The 11,759-nt window shown below is 58.6% G+C and overlaps 2 protein-coding genes across 4 annotated transcripts; both read left to right on the top strand.

Annotated features, from left to right (window-relative positions):
* Nucleotides 1-1,750: 1,750 nt before the first annotated feature.
* On the top strand, nucleotides 1,751-7,395 carry FLAD1 (flavin adenine dinucleotide synthetase 1). Of its 3 annotated transcripts, none has more exons than XM_032398684.1 (8): nucleotides 1,751-1,820; nucleotides 2,307-2,500; nucleotides 4,106-4,850; nucleotides 5,379-5,526; nucleotides 6,031-6,081; nucleotides 6,156-6,345; nucleotides 6,977-7,050; nucleotides 7,144-7,395. In XM_032398684.1, the coding sequence occupies exons 2-8, from the start codon at nucleotides 2,420-2,422 to the stop codon at nucleotides 7,277-7,279; spliced, it is 1,425 nt and encodes a 474-aa protein (XP_032254575.1). In that variant the 5' UTR covers nucleotides 1,751-1,820; nucleotides 2,307-2,419; the 3' UTR covers nucleotides 7,280-7,395. The 3 variants fall into 3 exon arrangements, with proteins under 3 accessions (XP_032254575.1, XP_032254574.1, XP_032254576.1); XM_032398683.1 differs by having other exon boundaries at nucleotides 5,983-6,081; nucleotides 7,144-7,392; XM_032398685.1 differs by lacking the exon at nucleotides 6,031-6,081 and having other exon boundaries at nucleotides 7,144-7,394.
* Nucleotides 7,396-7,806: 411 nt separating this feature from the next.
* Nucleotides 7,807-9,501, top strand: LENEP (lens epithelial protein). The gene is made up of 2 exons (XM_032398682.1): nucleotides 7,807-8,050; nucleotides 8,152-9,501. Exon 1 carries the CDS (start codon nucleotides 7,821-7,823, stop codon nucleotides 8,010-8,012), a length of 192 nt encoding a protein of 63 aa, XP_032254573.1. The 5' UTR covers nucleotides 7,807-7,820; the 3' UTR covers nucleotides 8,013-8,050; nucleotides 8,152-9,501.
* Nucleotides 9,502-11,759: the final 2,258 nt, after the last annotated feature.

Here is an 11,759-nt window from a genome sequence, read left to right as displayed (position 1 = left end):
GGGGCTCCCTGCTCAGCGGGAAGTCTGCTTCTCCCTCTGCCTGCCCCTTCCCCTGTTTGTGCTCTCTCTGTCAAATAAATAAAAACTTTAAAATAAAAATAAAAGAGGGCGCCTGGGTGGCTCAGTCGGTTAAGCGACTGCCTTCGGCTCAGGTCATGATCCTGGAGTCCCGGGATCGAGTCCCGCATCGGGCTCCCGGCTCAGCGGGGAGTCTGCTTCTCCCTCTGACCCTCCTCTCTCGTGCTCTCTGTCTCTCATTCTCTCTCTCACAAATAAATAAAATCTTTTAAAAAAATAAAATAAAAATAAAAGAATGTTTTAGGGGGCTCCTGGGTGGCTCAGTTGGGTGTCTGCCTCGGCTCCGGTGGTCATGCCGGGTCCTGGGATCAAGCCCTACATCAGCGTCCCTGCTTAGCGGGGAGCCTGCTTCTTCCTCTGCCTGCCACTCACCCTGCTTATGCGCTCTCTCTCTCCCTCTCTCTCTGTCAAATAAATAAAATCTTTAAAAAAAATTTTTTTTTAGGGGCACCTGGCTGGCTCAGTCCATAGAGCATGCAAATCTTGATCTTGGGGTTGTTGAAAAAAAACAGGGCTTATTACTTGAGAAAGAACAGTCTAGAAGCCTGGCTCTTCCTTTCACTTTAGCGTTTTGTGGTTGCTGTGTGGCATCTCTTGACTTTTCTTAGCCTGTTACCCATCTGTGAAATGGGCATCATCTATCTTGGGTTTTAGGAGAGTAAAATGAGGGTGGGTGTGGTTCAGCTGTTCTCCAAGTGATGAATGAATTTTAGAGGTTTACTACAGAAAACATAGTCTAGAGACCAGGAGCATCAGCATGACAGGAGAGCTTGTTAAATGCAGATCTCAGGCTCCCACCCCAAACCACCTGAATGAGGGAGATTTAATCAGCCTATTAAGAAGGCCCCAAATGGGGGCACCTGGCTTGCGCAGTCGGTAGAGCATGGGACTCTGGATCGTGAGTTCAAGCTGCACCTTGGGCATAGAGATTACTTATAAAAAAATTTTTTAAAAGGTCCCAGATCAAACATTTAAATTTAAGAAGCACTTTTAGACCAAAGGCAACTGAAATGAGAATAAGCTAGAATGATGTGAGAATCCGAGGTGGACACACGGCCGGTCCTAGTCGGCTGCCCTCACTTGTACCTGTAAGACCAATAATTGGGCAAAGGTGATGTTCAAACTGAGCACTATCCTGGAGCAAGGGGGGCAAGGCTTTTTCTAGTCAACAGGGTTAAGTATATAGCTTTATCGTTTATAACAGGTGAATGAAAGCTCACCTCCAAGATCTGCCTACCTCAGGCAATGCTGACACTTGGTGTCCCTACAACTTGCGTGCGCTACGGTATAAATCCCTCTGGCAGCAGCCCCTGCGCCTAGAATTAGGGTTAGTGCCCGACAGCACGTGCACACAAGAATTTGAAAACAGAAGTGAGAGTCACGCCTCCCTTTACTTGCAGCCGCAGAGAGCGCACCCCAAAGTCCTTGGAGCACCGCCCACCACCGCCCCTTCCGCCCCCCGCCCGCGGCCCCGCCCCACCCGCGGCCCGGCCCCCGCAGTTCCGGGTGGGGGTGACCACGTGCTTGTCGCCAATGACAACCCGGCGCTCCTCCCGCCCCCTGGCTACGGCGGGCGAGCGACAGCCGACTGCACCAATGGGCCCTTGGAGGTCGTCTGAGCGACAGCCGAGGTGACCAATTGCTGTGAGCAGGTGCTGGTGTGGGGCGGGACTCTGCGTGCGGACGCCGCCCGGGGCGTGCGGGAGCAGAGGGCACGAGCCGGGGAAGGGCCCGAGAGGCAGGTGGGGACCTGGGAGAGCGGGGCGGGCTGCAGCGCGGCGGGGGGACGGGACTCCAGACCAGGAAGGGTGCCGGCACCTGCGGGAGAGGCGCCTGAGCTCCGTTCCGGGTCGGAGCGGCGGGGGGGAGGGGGGGTCGTTTAAAAGGGGTCGAGACACTTAAAGGAACAGGTGCCCCGAAGAGGGGAGGTATTTAAAGGTGCAGATGGCCGAGCTCGAGCCGACTAGAGGAGCCGAGCTCGGCGCACAGAAGACATATTCAAAGGGGTAGGTGCTCGGGAGAGCAGGACATTTTAAGGAGACTAGAGCCAAGCTTAGAAGACATGTGAAGAGGCCAGGGCTGGGGTTTCCTAGAGGCAGGGATAAAGGGGTCTCTTGTCAAGGGCCTGGCGAGGTCTTCCTCTAAGGAAGAACGTGCACTCCTGCTCTCCCCCATTGTCCTCTCTGGCTCCTCCAGGTTCCCTTGACCCCAGACCCCCCTGTTTTCAGGCTATGGCCCCCAGTGCCCTGTAGACCTGGCGCGACTCCCGTGCTTTCGACCCCTATTTGGGGCCCTGGGTGGCTCCTGGAGGGCCTTGCCGAGGGGCAGAGAAGGCAGGACCATGGCATCTAGGGCCTTTGAACCTCCCCCAGGGCGCAGCGTGACGGCGGGCATCATCATTGTTGGAGATGAGATCCTCAAGGTGTGTCTGGGACAGAAGAGGGGGAGGGTGCGGCATTCTCCTGCCCTTCAGAGCCTGCTGCACATTGTGTTGAGGGGAGGCAGCCAGGGTGGGAGCCCCGTTGCTGCAGGAGGGTGCTCGAGTGAGTCCAACCTATTAGAGGGAAAGTGACCCTTTGTTCTTTCAGTTACTCTGTTGAAAACTTGTAGCAAAGTTGCTATAATTTGCCAAGCGTGTGTAGGGGTAGGAGGGGCTTTTCAGAAATGACAGGGAGTCCACCGGGTAAAAGAGGTGTGGTGCATGTGCTATAATCGAAGAGTTCCAGCCAGCCTGTTGGGAAGACGGCCCAAGGCATTCAGCAGAATGAGTAAGCAAAATAGAGGGAAAGTACTAGATAGAAGAAATCCCTTCTGAACAATCAGGGAAGTCTTATGAGAGGTCCTGGCAGGCATGAGGTTTGTAATAGCAATATTGACCCCTGTTTTTTTAGTGCTTCCTGGGGCCTGGCAGTGTGCTGATTATGTCACATATACTTACTAATCCTTAGCACATTTGCAGGAGGTTTGATACTTTTATTATAAATCTCAGTTAAGGGCGCCTGGGTGGCTCAGTTGTTAAGCTTCTGCCTTCTGCTCAGGTCATGATCCCGGGGTCCTGGGATCGAGCCCCGCATCGGGCTCCCTGCTCGGCGGGAAGCCTGCTCCTCCCTCTCCCACTCCTGCTGCTTGTGTTCCTGCTCTCGCTAACTCTGTTTCGGTCAAATAAATAAAATCTTTAATAAATAAATAAATAAACAAACAGATCTCAGTTAATAGATTATGAGACTGAGAAGCTTGCCCAAGGTTACAGAGCTCGGGAGTGGTAGAGCTGGGATTCCAACCCGATTCTCTCTTCCTCCAGAGTAACCCTTACCCACTAAGCCCCCTGTAGAGAAGAAGGAGATGGGGCTGGGAAAGAACATTGGAGACACACCAGAGACAGCCTCAAAAATTCTGCAAAGGAATTTGAACTTTATTCTGTATACATTTGGAAACAACACATGGCTTTTGAGCCCAAGAGTGGTGCAATCACAGTAGCACATTAGAAAGGTTAGTCAGGAGGCCCGGGGCAGAGTGCTGTGACTGGGGGCTGGGAGCCTGGCCAGGGCGCTGTCGCCACTGTCCAGATAAAAGGTGCCAAGGACCTGCGTGGTGGCAGTAGGGACACAGAGAGCAGATGGGGAGACATTTCAGTAGAGGTGACAGCAGAAGGGCCCGACTGGCTGTGGACAGTGTCTGGAGATGCCACTGACCAAAGGGACAACTGCCAGGAACATGGTGGAGATGCCTAGTAAGTACATGGAGCCAGGGAACTGAGCTGTCAGGGTTGGTGAGGAATTGACCACGGAATCCATAAGCGTAGATGAGGTCAAGGTCAAAGTGCAGAGAAGGAGGCCCAGGGTGGATCATGCTCTCCCTGACCGCTCACGTGGATTTTCTCACTCCTGTGCCCAGTCCAGGCGTTTTGGTGGACCCGCAGCGCCCCCCAAGAACACGGTGCCCCGGCACCAGGCAGATGCGGCTGTCGCCCCTTCCCCTTTGCCCTCCATCCCCACGGCATTGACACCGTCCTCATCTCATCTCCCAGGGACACACTCAGGACACCAACACCTACTTTCTGTGCCGGACACTGCGCTCCCTGGGGGTCCAGGTGTGCCGAGTCTCTGTTGTCCCCGATGAGGTCGCCACCATTGCGGCTGAGGTCACTTCTTTCTCCAGCCGCTTCACGCACGTCCTCACGGCAGGGGGCATCGGCCCCACTCACGACGATGTGACCTTCGAGGCCGTAGCACAGGCCTTTGGGGACGAGCTCAAGCCACACCCTGAGCTGGAAGCCGCCGTCAAAGCCCTAGGAGGGAAGGGCTGGGAGAAGCTGTCTCTCGTGCCCTCCTCCGCCCGCCTCCACTACGGCACCGATCCTCGCACCGGCCAGCCCTTCAAACTGCCGCTGGTCTCCGTCCGAAATGTCTACCTCTTCCCAGGCATTCCAGAGCTGCTGCGGAGGGTGCTGGAGGGGCTGAAGGGGCTGTTCCAAAACACAGCCGTGCAGTTCCACCTGCGGGAGCTCTATGTGGCCGCCGACGAGGCCTCTATCGCCCCCATCCTGGCCGAGGCCCAGGCCCACTTTGGCCGCAGGCTCGGCCTGGGTTCCTATCCTGACTGGGGCAGCAACTACTATCAGGTGAAGCTGACGCTGGACTCAGAGGACGAAGGGCCCCTGGAGGAAGGCCTGGCCTACCTGACCGCCCGTCTGCCCCCGGGGTCGCTGGTCCCCTACGTGCCCGACGCCGTGCAGCAGGCCGGTGAGGCCGTGTACAAACTCGCGGGATCAGGTAGGGGCCTGCACGGGGAGGGGCTGCGGGCAGCAGGCCGGGCTGGCTCCCTAGGCCTCAGGAACGCAGGGGCCGTTGGCGGCTGCCTGGAAGTCCAGGAGCCGGTGGCAGATGGCTGCAGGAAACGTGGGCCGCGGGCGTGCCGTCCACAGCACTGTGCTGGGGGGCGTGTAGCTCGACAGGACGGTCGTACACCGTGCCCTTCTGGGCCAGTCGCGTGACCAGAAAGGCCCCCGGGCACGAGATGCCAGTGACGAGGGGCCTCCACAGCGGGGAGGTCAGCCCGGGAGCTGGGCGAGAGCAAACAGTGTGATCGGGGAACAGAAGGAAACCAGGGCCCCCAGGGAGAAGACACTGAGGTGGGGCTGAACGGCCGGCGGGGGCACGCTCTGAGCGCATGGGGGAGCCCGGACAGTAGCGACCCACGCTGGGAAGCCACGGAGATGTTAAGCAAGGGCGGCGTGGCCCCCACTGCCCTCCGACGGCCACGTGCCTCTATCTGTTGGCTTCTTGTCCGTCCGCTTGCAGGGTCTTCTCTGGGGGAGAAGGTGGCAGGCGCCCTGCAGACCATCGAGACTGCCCTGGCCCGGTACGACCTCGCCCACCTCTGCGTGGGCTTCAATGGAGGCAAGGACTGCACGGCGCTCCTGCACCTCTTCCACGCGGCCGTGCAGAGGTGAGCCGACCCCTGGGGGCGAGACCTCAGAGGTGCCTGTCTGCCCTGCTGTCCAGCTCCCCCCGCTAGGAAGCGGGGAGGGAAGGGGCGGCCGGGTGGGGTCTGGGAGGGGGGTGGCCGTGATGACCTCCAGTTCTGTTATTGAGCGTCTGACTTGGGTGTGGCCCTGGGTCTGGACGGGAAGGCCACCCTCCCTGACTGGGCCACAGGGAGGTCACAGTCCTGTTGGGAGGTGACATTTGCATACCTGAAATGGGGCCGTGTGCTCCAGATCTGAGAAGTGAGAGATCAGAAGGGCTTCCCAGAGGAAGTGGGTTCTCGCGGATGGGAGGGACAAGGAGAGCGGAGAACGGGAGGTTGTCCATCGGGGGCCAAAGAGAACAGTGCGAGCGCTCTGAGAGTACTTCCCTGCCCACCGGCAAGCCTGTGCATTCTCCCCACCCCCGCCCCGCCCAGGAAGTGCCCTGCGGCTCAGGAACCCCTGCAGATCTTGTATATCCGCAGCCTCTCCCCCTTCCCGGAGCTGGAACAATTTCTACGGGACACCGTCAAGAGGTACCGTGGGCCTGGAGGCTGGGGCTCCGGGGGCCCAGTGCCCACTCCTGACCGCAGCACTCTTCCTGCCTCAGGTACAACCTGCACGTCCTGGAGGCTGAGGGCGACATGAAGCAGGCCCTGAGCGAGCTGCAGACGCGGCACCCCCAGCTGGAGGCTGTCCTGATGGGCACCCGCCGCACAGACCCCTACTCCTGCAGCCTCTGCCCGTTCAGCCCCACCGACCCCAGCTGGCCTGCCTTCATGCGCATCAACCCGCTGCTGGTAACGGGGTGGAGGCTGTGGGGCCTCCAGTCTCCCGCTCCCTGTCCATTGTGCGCCCTGGCTTCCCCATGTGGGAGAGGTTGGAGCCTGGGGCTCAGATGAAGAACCCCATCGTCCGAGGGAGGCTGTGCCGTCAGGTCATTCAGCCTTCTGAGCGTTATTTATTGAACACCAAGGGCAAGCTCGTGCTTTCTCCCGCCAGGCCTGTGCTGCCCAGTACGGTGGCCGGTAGCCCCCTAATTATACTCAAAGTGCAGCTTACTAAAATGAAATAAGTAACTACTGAAAACCAGCTAATGGTAGGCTTTAAAAGGATGAATTCTGTGGCATGTGAAAATTCAACATTCAGTTCTTGACTTGCACCAGGCACGTTTCAGGTGTCCCCATGTCAGGCGCCCCTAGGGCCCATTTTCATGGTCTGCTCCCACAGACCCACGCCGTGGGGGGCAGGGGGGCAGGATGCAGGCTTTCTCTTTCACGTTGCGTGGCCTGCAGAGAGCGAGCTGCCCCAGAGAATCAGATAGCCCTCCTCGGGGGCCAAGAAGCAGAAGAGCCCAAGTGGGCCCCTTACCAGGTGGCAAGGGGTGAGTGAGGAAGAGGGGGACTTTGTGACTCCGCTCTGACCTCCCAGGACTGGACCTACAGAGACATCTGGGACTTCCTGCGTCAGCTGTTTGTCCCGTACTGTATCCTGTATGACCGAGGGTAAGGGTGTTGGGAGACGGTGTGCGGAAGATGTGGAGGTGCAGGGGGACCGAGAGCCACCCCCCACACTTGCCTCCCTTCTCCCGGCTCCAGCTACACCTCGCTGGGGGGCCGGGAGAACACGGTGCGGAACCCCGCCCTGAAGTACCTGAGCCCAGGAGGACAGCCCACCTACCATCCAGCCTACCTACTGGAGAACGAAGACGAGGAGCGCAACTCCCGGACATGACCCTGCAGTCCTGCCGGCTGCCGGAGTGGGGAAGGAGGCGGTCCTGGGGAGTCGCCTGTCAATAAAGTGTGCCTCTCGTGTGCGCTGCCCTGGCTGTGTCTTCCTGCTCCGGGGGATGGGGGAAGCAGACGGGGGCTCGGGGCTGGCAGAGCTCCCCCTAAGGGGCCAGGGCGGCGGGCGTGCCGAACAGACTGGACAGGAGTTAACACCGACGGTCCTGAAGGCCAGCCTCACGGGGCGGGGCCCCCCACCACGGGGCAGGGGCTGGGGCTCGGGGCAAGACAGACCAGGCCCCGGGGTCTTGAGACCCAGGCCGGAAGCTGAGCGGGCCTGGCTGCAGAGCATGGAGGACGGAGTGACCAGGCCCTCCCCCTCCTAACCCCAGCCTCCATCCCTGTCCATAGAGGCTGACTCAGCCCGTTCTTGGGCCCAGAACCTTCCCCGTGCTAGCCCTGGGGGGCCTTTGTTCCCAGAGTCATGAGGTCTGAGGGGGTGGGGACGCTGTTGATCCCAGGCCCTGGAGGAGGCTCCAGCAGTCCACATGCAGCCCCGGACGCGGACGCGGCCCCTAGCCCAGTCCCTGCCCTTCTCCTTCCGAAGGGCCCTGCGAGCCCCTGGGCCCTGGGTGCCTGTCATGAAGATGGGCACAGGATGGGAGGGCCTGCAGCAGACTCTGAAGGAGGTGGCCTACATCATGCTATGCTGCTGGTGCATCAAGGAGCTGCTGGATTAATGGCCGGGAAGGGCACCGCGCCCCCCGGCTCGGCTCAGGTGGGCTGGCGGGGGGCGGGGGGGGGGCGGGGGTGGTAACAGGAAGCGTGGCCGCGCCTTGGGCTAGAGCCCGCCTCTCAGCCTCCCGTTCTCTGCTCCAGCGCCCAGCCCAGCCCCCATCAAGACCCCTGGGGCCCGCGATGCTCCTCCGAGGATGGGCCACAGACGCCGCGGGAAGTGCGGCTCCTGCTTCCGGCGTGTGCCAGCTGCCAGGCCTGCCTCTCTGGGCGTCCGTTCCCAGCCCCCAGCCCTGGGGCACCCCCGGGGCCCCAGGAAACTGCAGGAGCTAACATTCCTCCAAGGCTGGCACAGTGAGCGCACCAGCCCAGATGGTCGATTTCTCCATACTCTGGTTGTGCCGGGAACGGGCTGCGCCCTAACATCTCTGCTTGAGAATCACTGAACTACGTGTGTACACATACACGTGTATACATACGTATATGCAGATATAAAATAAATAGACCTCGAGGCCTAAAGTCCTAAATGTCTGAAAGGAAATCGGAAAAACTCAGTACTGGAAGGGTCTTGGAGCCAGGGTACAGACCAGGGAGGGAAGAAGGTTGTCCTGGACAGAACAGACTGAAACCCAGGTTTTCTGACTCACTGAGGCCTGGGCAGGGAGGGTGGAGGGTGGAAAGGCCAGGTTCCTCCCAGCTGGTGGATAGGGAGGGGTCCAGCTTGGGTGGGGTCTTCTTCTGGGAGGCCCTGTGCCTTAGGCCGGGAACCCAAATAGAAGAGCTGGTCTGGCCAGCTCCCGCCTCTGAGGATCTTGGGAAGAGCACTGGGCCGATGCTAGTCCGCAGCTCAAAGACGACGTTGGGCCCTGCCCCTCCAGCTCACACAGAGGCTGCAAGAGCAAGGCCTCAGGCTTACCACAGGGCACGGGCGCCAACAGCCAGAAGGAGCCGAGCTCACTCCGCTTCCCCTTGGTGGCCACCGACACCTGCTTTCCCTGACGCCCACCCCTCCACCCAGGGGTAGGTAAATGCGCCATTTACAGCACCTTGCTCACGCTGAGTGGCACGCCCACTCACAGCCCCCCACAGCCTCAGAGCCAGCATGCCGCGGCCCCTCCCTCCTCTCCTGGGACTCTCTCCTCGCTCCCAGGGACCAGCTTTTCCCCCAACTTTTTCTGAGTTAAGTCCTTTTTCTGTGGGCATGTTGTGTCTCTCTTTGTAAAGGTAACAAAGACCTAGAGTAGGGATTTGTGCTTGTGAGAAGTGACTCCCCCGCCCCCATCCGCCCCCAGTTGTCTTGCCGGCAGTTCGTCAGCTTCGCCAGTCCCTGGAAGAGCATTCCAGAGATAGTCTGTGCACATTCTGCATCTTCAAGTGTCCATTCATTCAGCAAATGTCATTGAGCACCCGCTGTGGGCGGGCCCCGGTGCTTGAATACAGCCGGGATCACAAGAGGCCCCTGTCTCGTGGGCAGACACAGGAAATAAAACATAAGCAAAAAAATACGTGTGGAGATGTTATTAGGTGATAGGTGCTATGGAAAAGAGGAAAGGTTGAGGTGGGGTGGGTGTGGGGCAGGTCCTGGAGGGCCTCACAAGCCGAGCTTCCTGTGGGCTGAAATGAGAAGGCTAACGCCCAGTGTTCCCACTGGCTGCTGTGTGGAGAACAGACTTTGGGGAGCAAGGCTGGAACAGGGGAGCCCAACCCGGAGGCCGGAGGCACAGTCTGGGCCCAACACTGGCTCAGAGTAGTGCAGAGAAGTGGCTGCCCCAGGGCACCTGGGAGGCTCAGCTGTGGGGCATCTGCCCTCAGCTCAGGGTGTGGTCCCAGGGTCCTGGGATCGAGCCCCACGTCGGGCCCCCTGCTCTGCTGGGAGTTGCTTCTCCCTCTCCCACTCCCCCTGCTTGTGTTCCCTCTCGCTGTGTCTCTCTCTGTCAAATAAATAAATAAAATCTTAAAAAAAAAGAAAAAGTGGCTGCCCTGAATGCATGTGCATTCTTTTTCTTTTTTTTTGATTTTCTTAATTTTTTTTTTTTAAGAGTTTATGTATTTGACACAGAGAGAGACACGCAAGAGAGGGAACACAGCAGCAGGAGCAGGAGAGGGAGAAGCAGGCTCCTGGCTGAGCAGGGAGCCCGATGCGGGGCTCGATCCCAGGACCCTGGGACCATGACGTGAGCTGAAGGCAGATGCTTAACAACTGCGCCACCCAGGTGCCCCCTTAATTTCTTTTTTAAAGATTTTATTTATTTGTCAGAGAGAGAGCACAAGCAGGGGGGAGCAGCAGACTTCCCGCGGAGCAGGGAGCCTGATCAGGGGCTCGATCCCCGGACCCTGGGATCATGACATAAGCCCAAGGCAGACACCTAACCGACTGAGCCCCCAGGCGTCCCAAGATTTTCTTTATTTTTAAGTAATCTCTACACCCAACGTGGGGCGCAAACTCACAACCCCAAGATCAAGAATCACAAGCTCTGGGCACCTGGGTGGCTCAGTCAGTTAAGCGTCCGACTCAATCTCTGCTCAGGTCTTCATCTCAGAGTCCAGAGTTCAAACCCTGCGTTGGGCTGCATGCTGGGCGTGGAGCCTGCTTAAAAAAAAGTCACACGCTCTACAGACTGAGCCAGCCAGGTGCCCCGAGCCCATATGTATTCTTTGAGTTGACAACATGCTCCACATGGCTCCGCATCTTGCTTTTCTCCCTCAGCACGCCCTATACAGGATTCCGTATTAGTACACGTGGGGCCTGTCCCCTCTTTCTTGCAGTACTGCAGCTCAAGATTTTTTTTTGTTTTAAAGATTTTATTTATTTATTTGACAGAGAGAGACACAGCGAGAGCAGGAACACAAGCAGGGGGAGTGGCAGGGAGAGGGAGAAGCAGACTTCCCGCCGAGCAGGGAGCCCGATGTGGGGCTCAATCCCAGGACCCCGGGATCACGACCTGAACCAAAGGCAGACGCTTGATGACTGAGCCACCCAGGCACCCCCCAAGATTATTTTTTTAAGATTTATTTATTTGAGAAAAAGTGCAAGCAGGAGCGGGGCGGGGGAGGGTGCAGAGGGAGAGAATCCCAAGCCGACTCCGGGCTTAATCTCACACCCCTGAGATCACCACCTGAGCCAAAACCAAGAGTCTGACACTTAACCAACTGCACCACCCAGGCGCGCCTCAAGATTATTTTTTATCCCAGCAGCATGGCAACCCTCCTTAGGCGCCCACATAATCAGGTCACTGTTCTTGCCTGGCCCCTTCAGAGCCCCACCTCACCCCAGGGCACAGTGGTGGGAAGGGGGAAGATCCTGAATCCATCTGGAGAGAGGTTAGCAGTGGATGTGGACATGGAAGTCACCTTCCCGCATGAGTGTGGGGCTCCTGCCTCCCCCCCCAAAACCTGCACCTGCTTGGTCAGCCCCACCCCTGCCTCAAGCTCTGGCCTTCAACCTCCTTTTCCTTTCTTGGGCCCCACTCCCACCCAGCTGGGACGGTGCCTGGAGGTGGATCCTGGAGTCAGAGTTCTGAGCATGAGGGCCTTTGCCAGGGGAGGGGGTGTCTGGCAAAGACCCCCAGGGAAGTGGTGGATGGAGGAAGGCAGGGCCCAGGAAGTGGAAAGAGGGAACAGAGGAGCGACCTGCGGTGGCCAGAGGACGGTGTCAGCTGTCCAGAGAGCCTTGAAGGTGGAGAGGCTGAGGAGAGAGATGGGGAGATCCAGGAAAAGCTTGCGCACCCTCTGAGAGCCCTTCTCACACTACA

The sequence above is a fragment of the Phoca vitulina genome, unplaced genomic scaffold (genome assembly GCF_004348235.1).
Source record: "Phoca vitulina isolate PV1807 unplaced genomic scaffold, GSC_HSeal_1.0 scaffold118, whole genome shotgun sequence".
Lineage (NCBI taxonomy): Eukaryota > Metazoa > Chordata > Mammalia > Carnivora > Phocidae > Phoca > Phoca vitulina.
The sequence above is the reverse complement of the archived record's forward strand: the minus strand, read 5'-3'. Positions and strand labels throughout refer to the sequence as shown.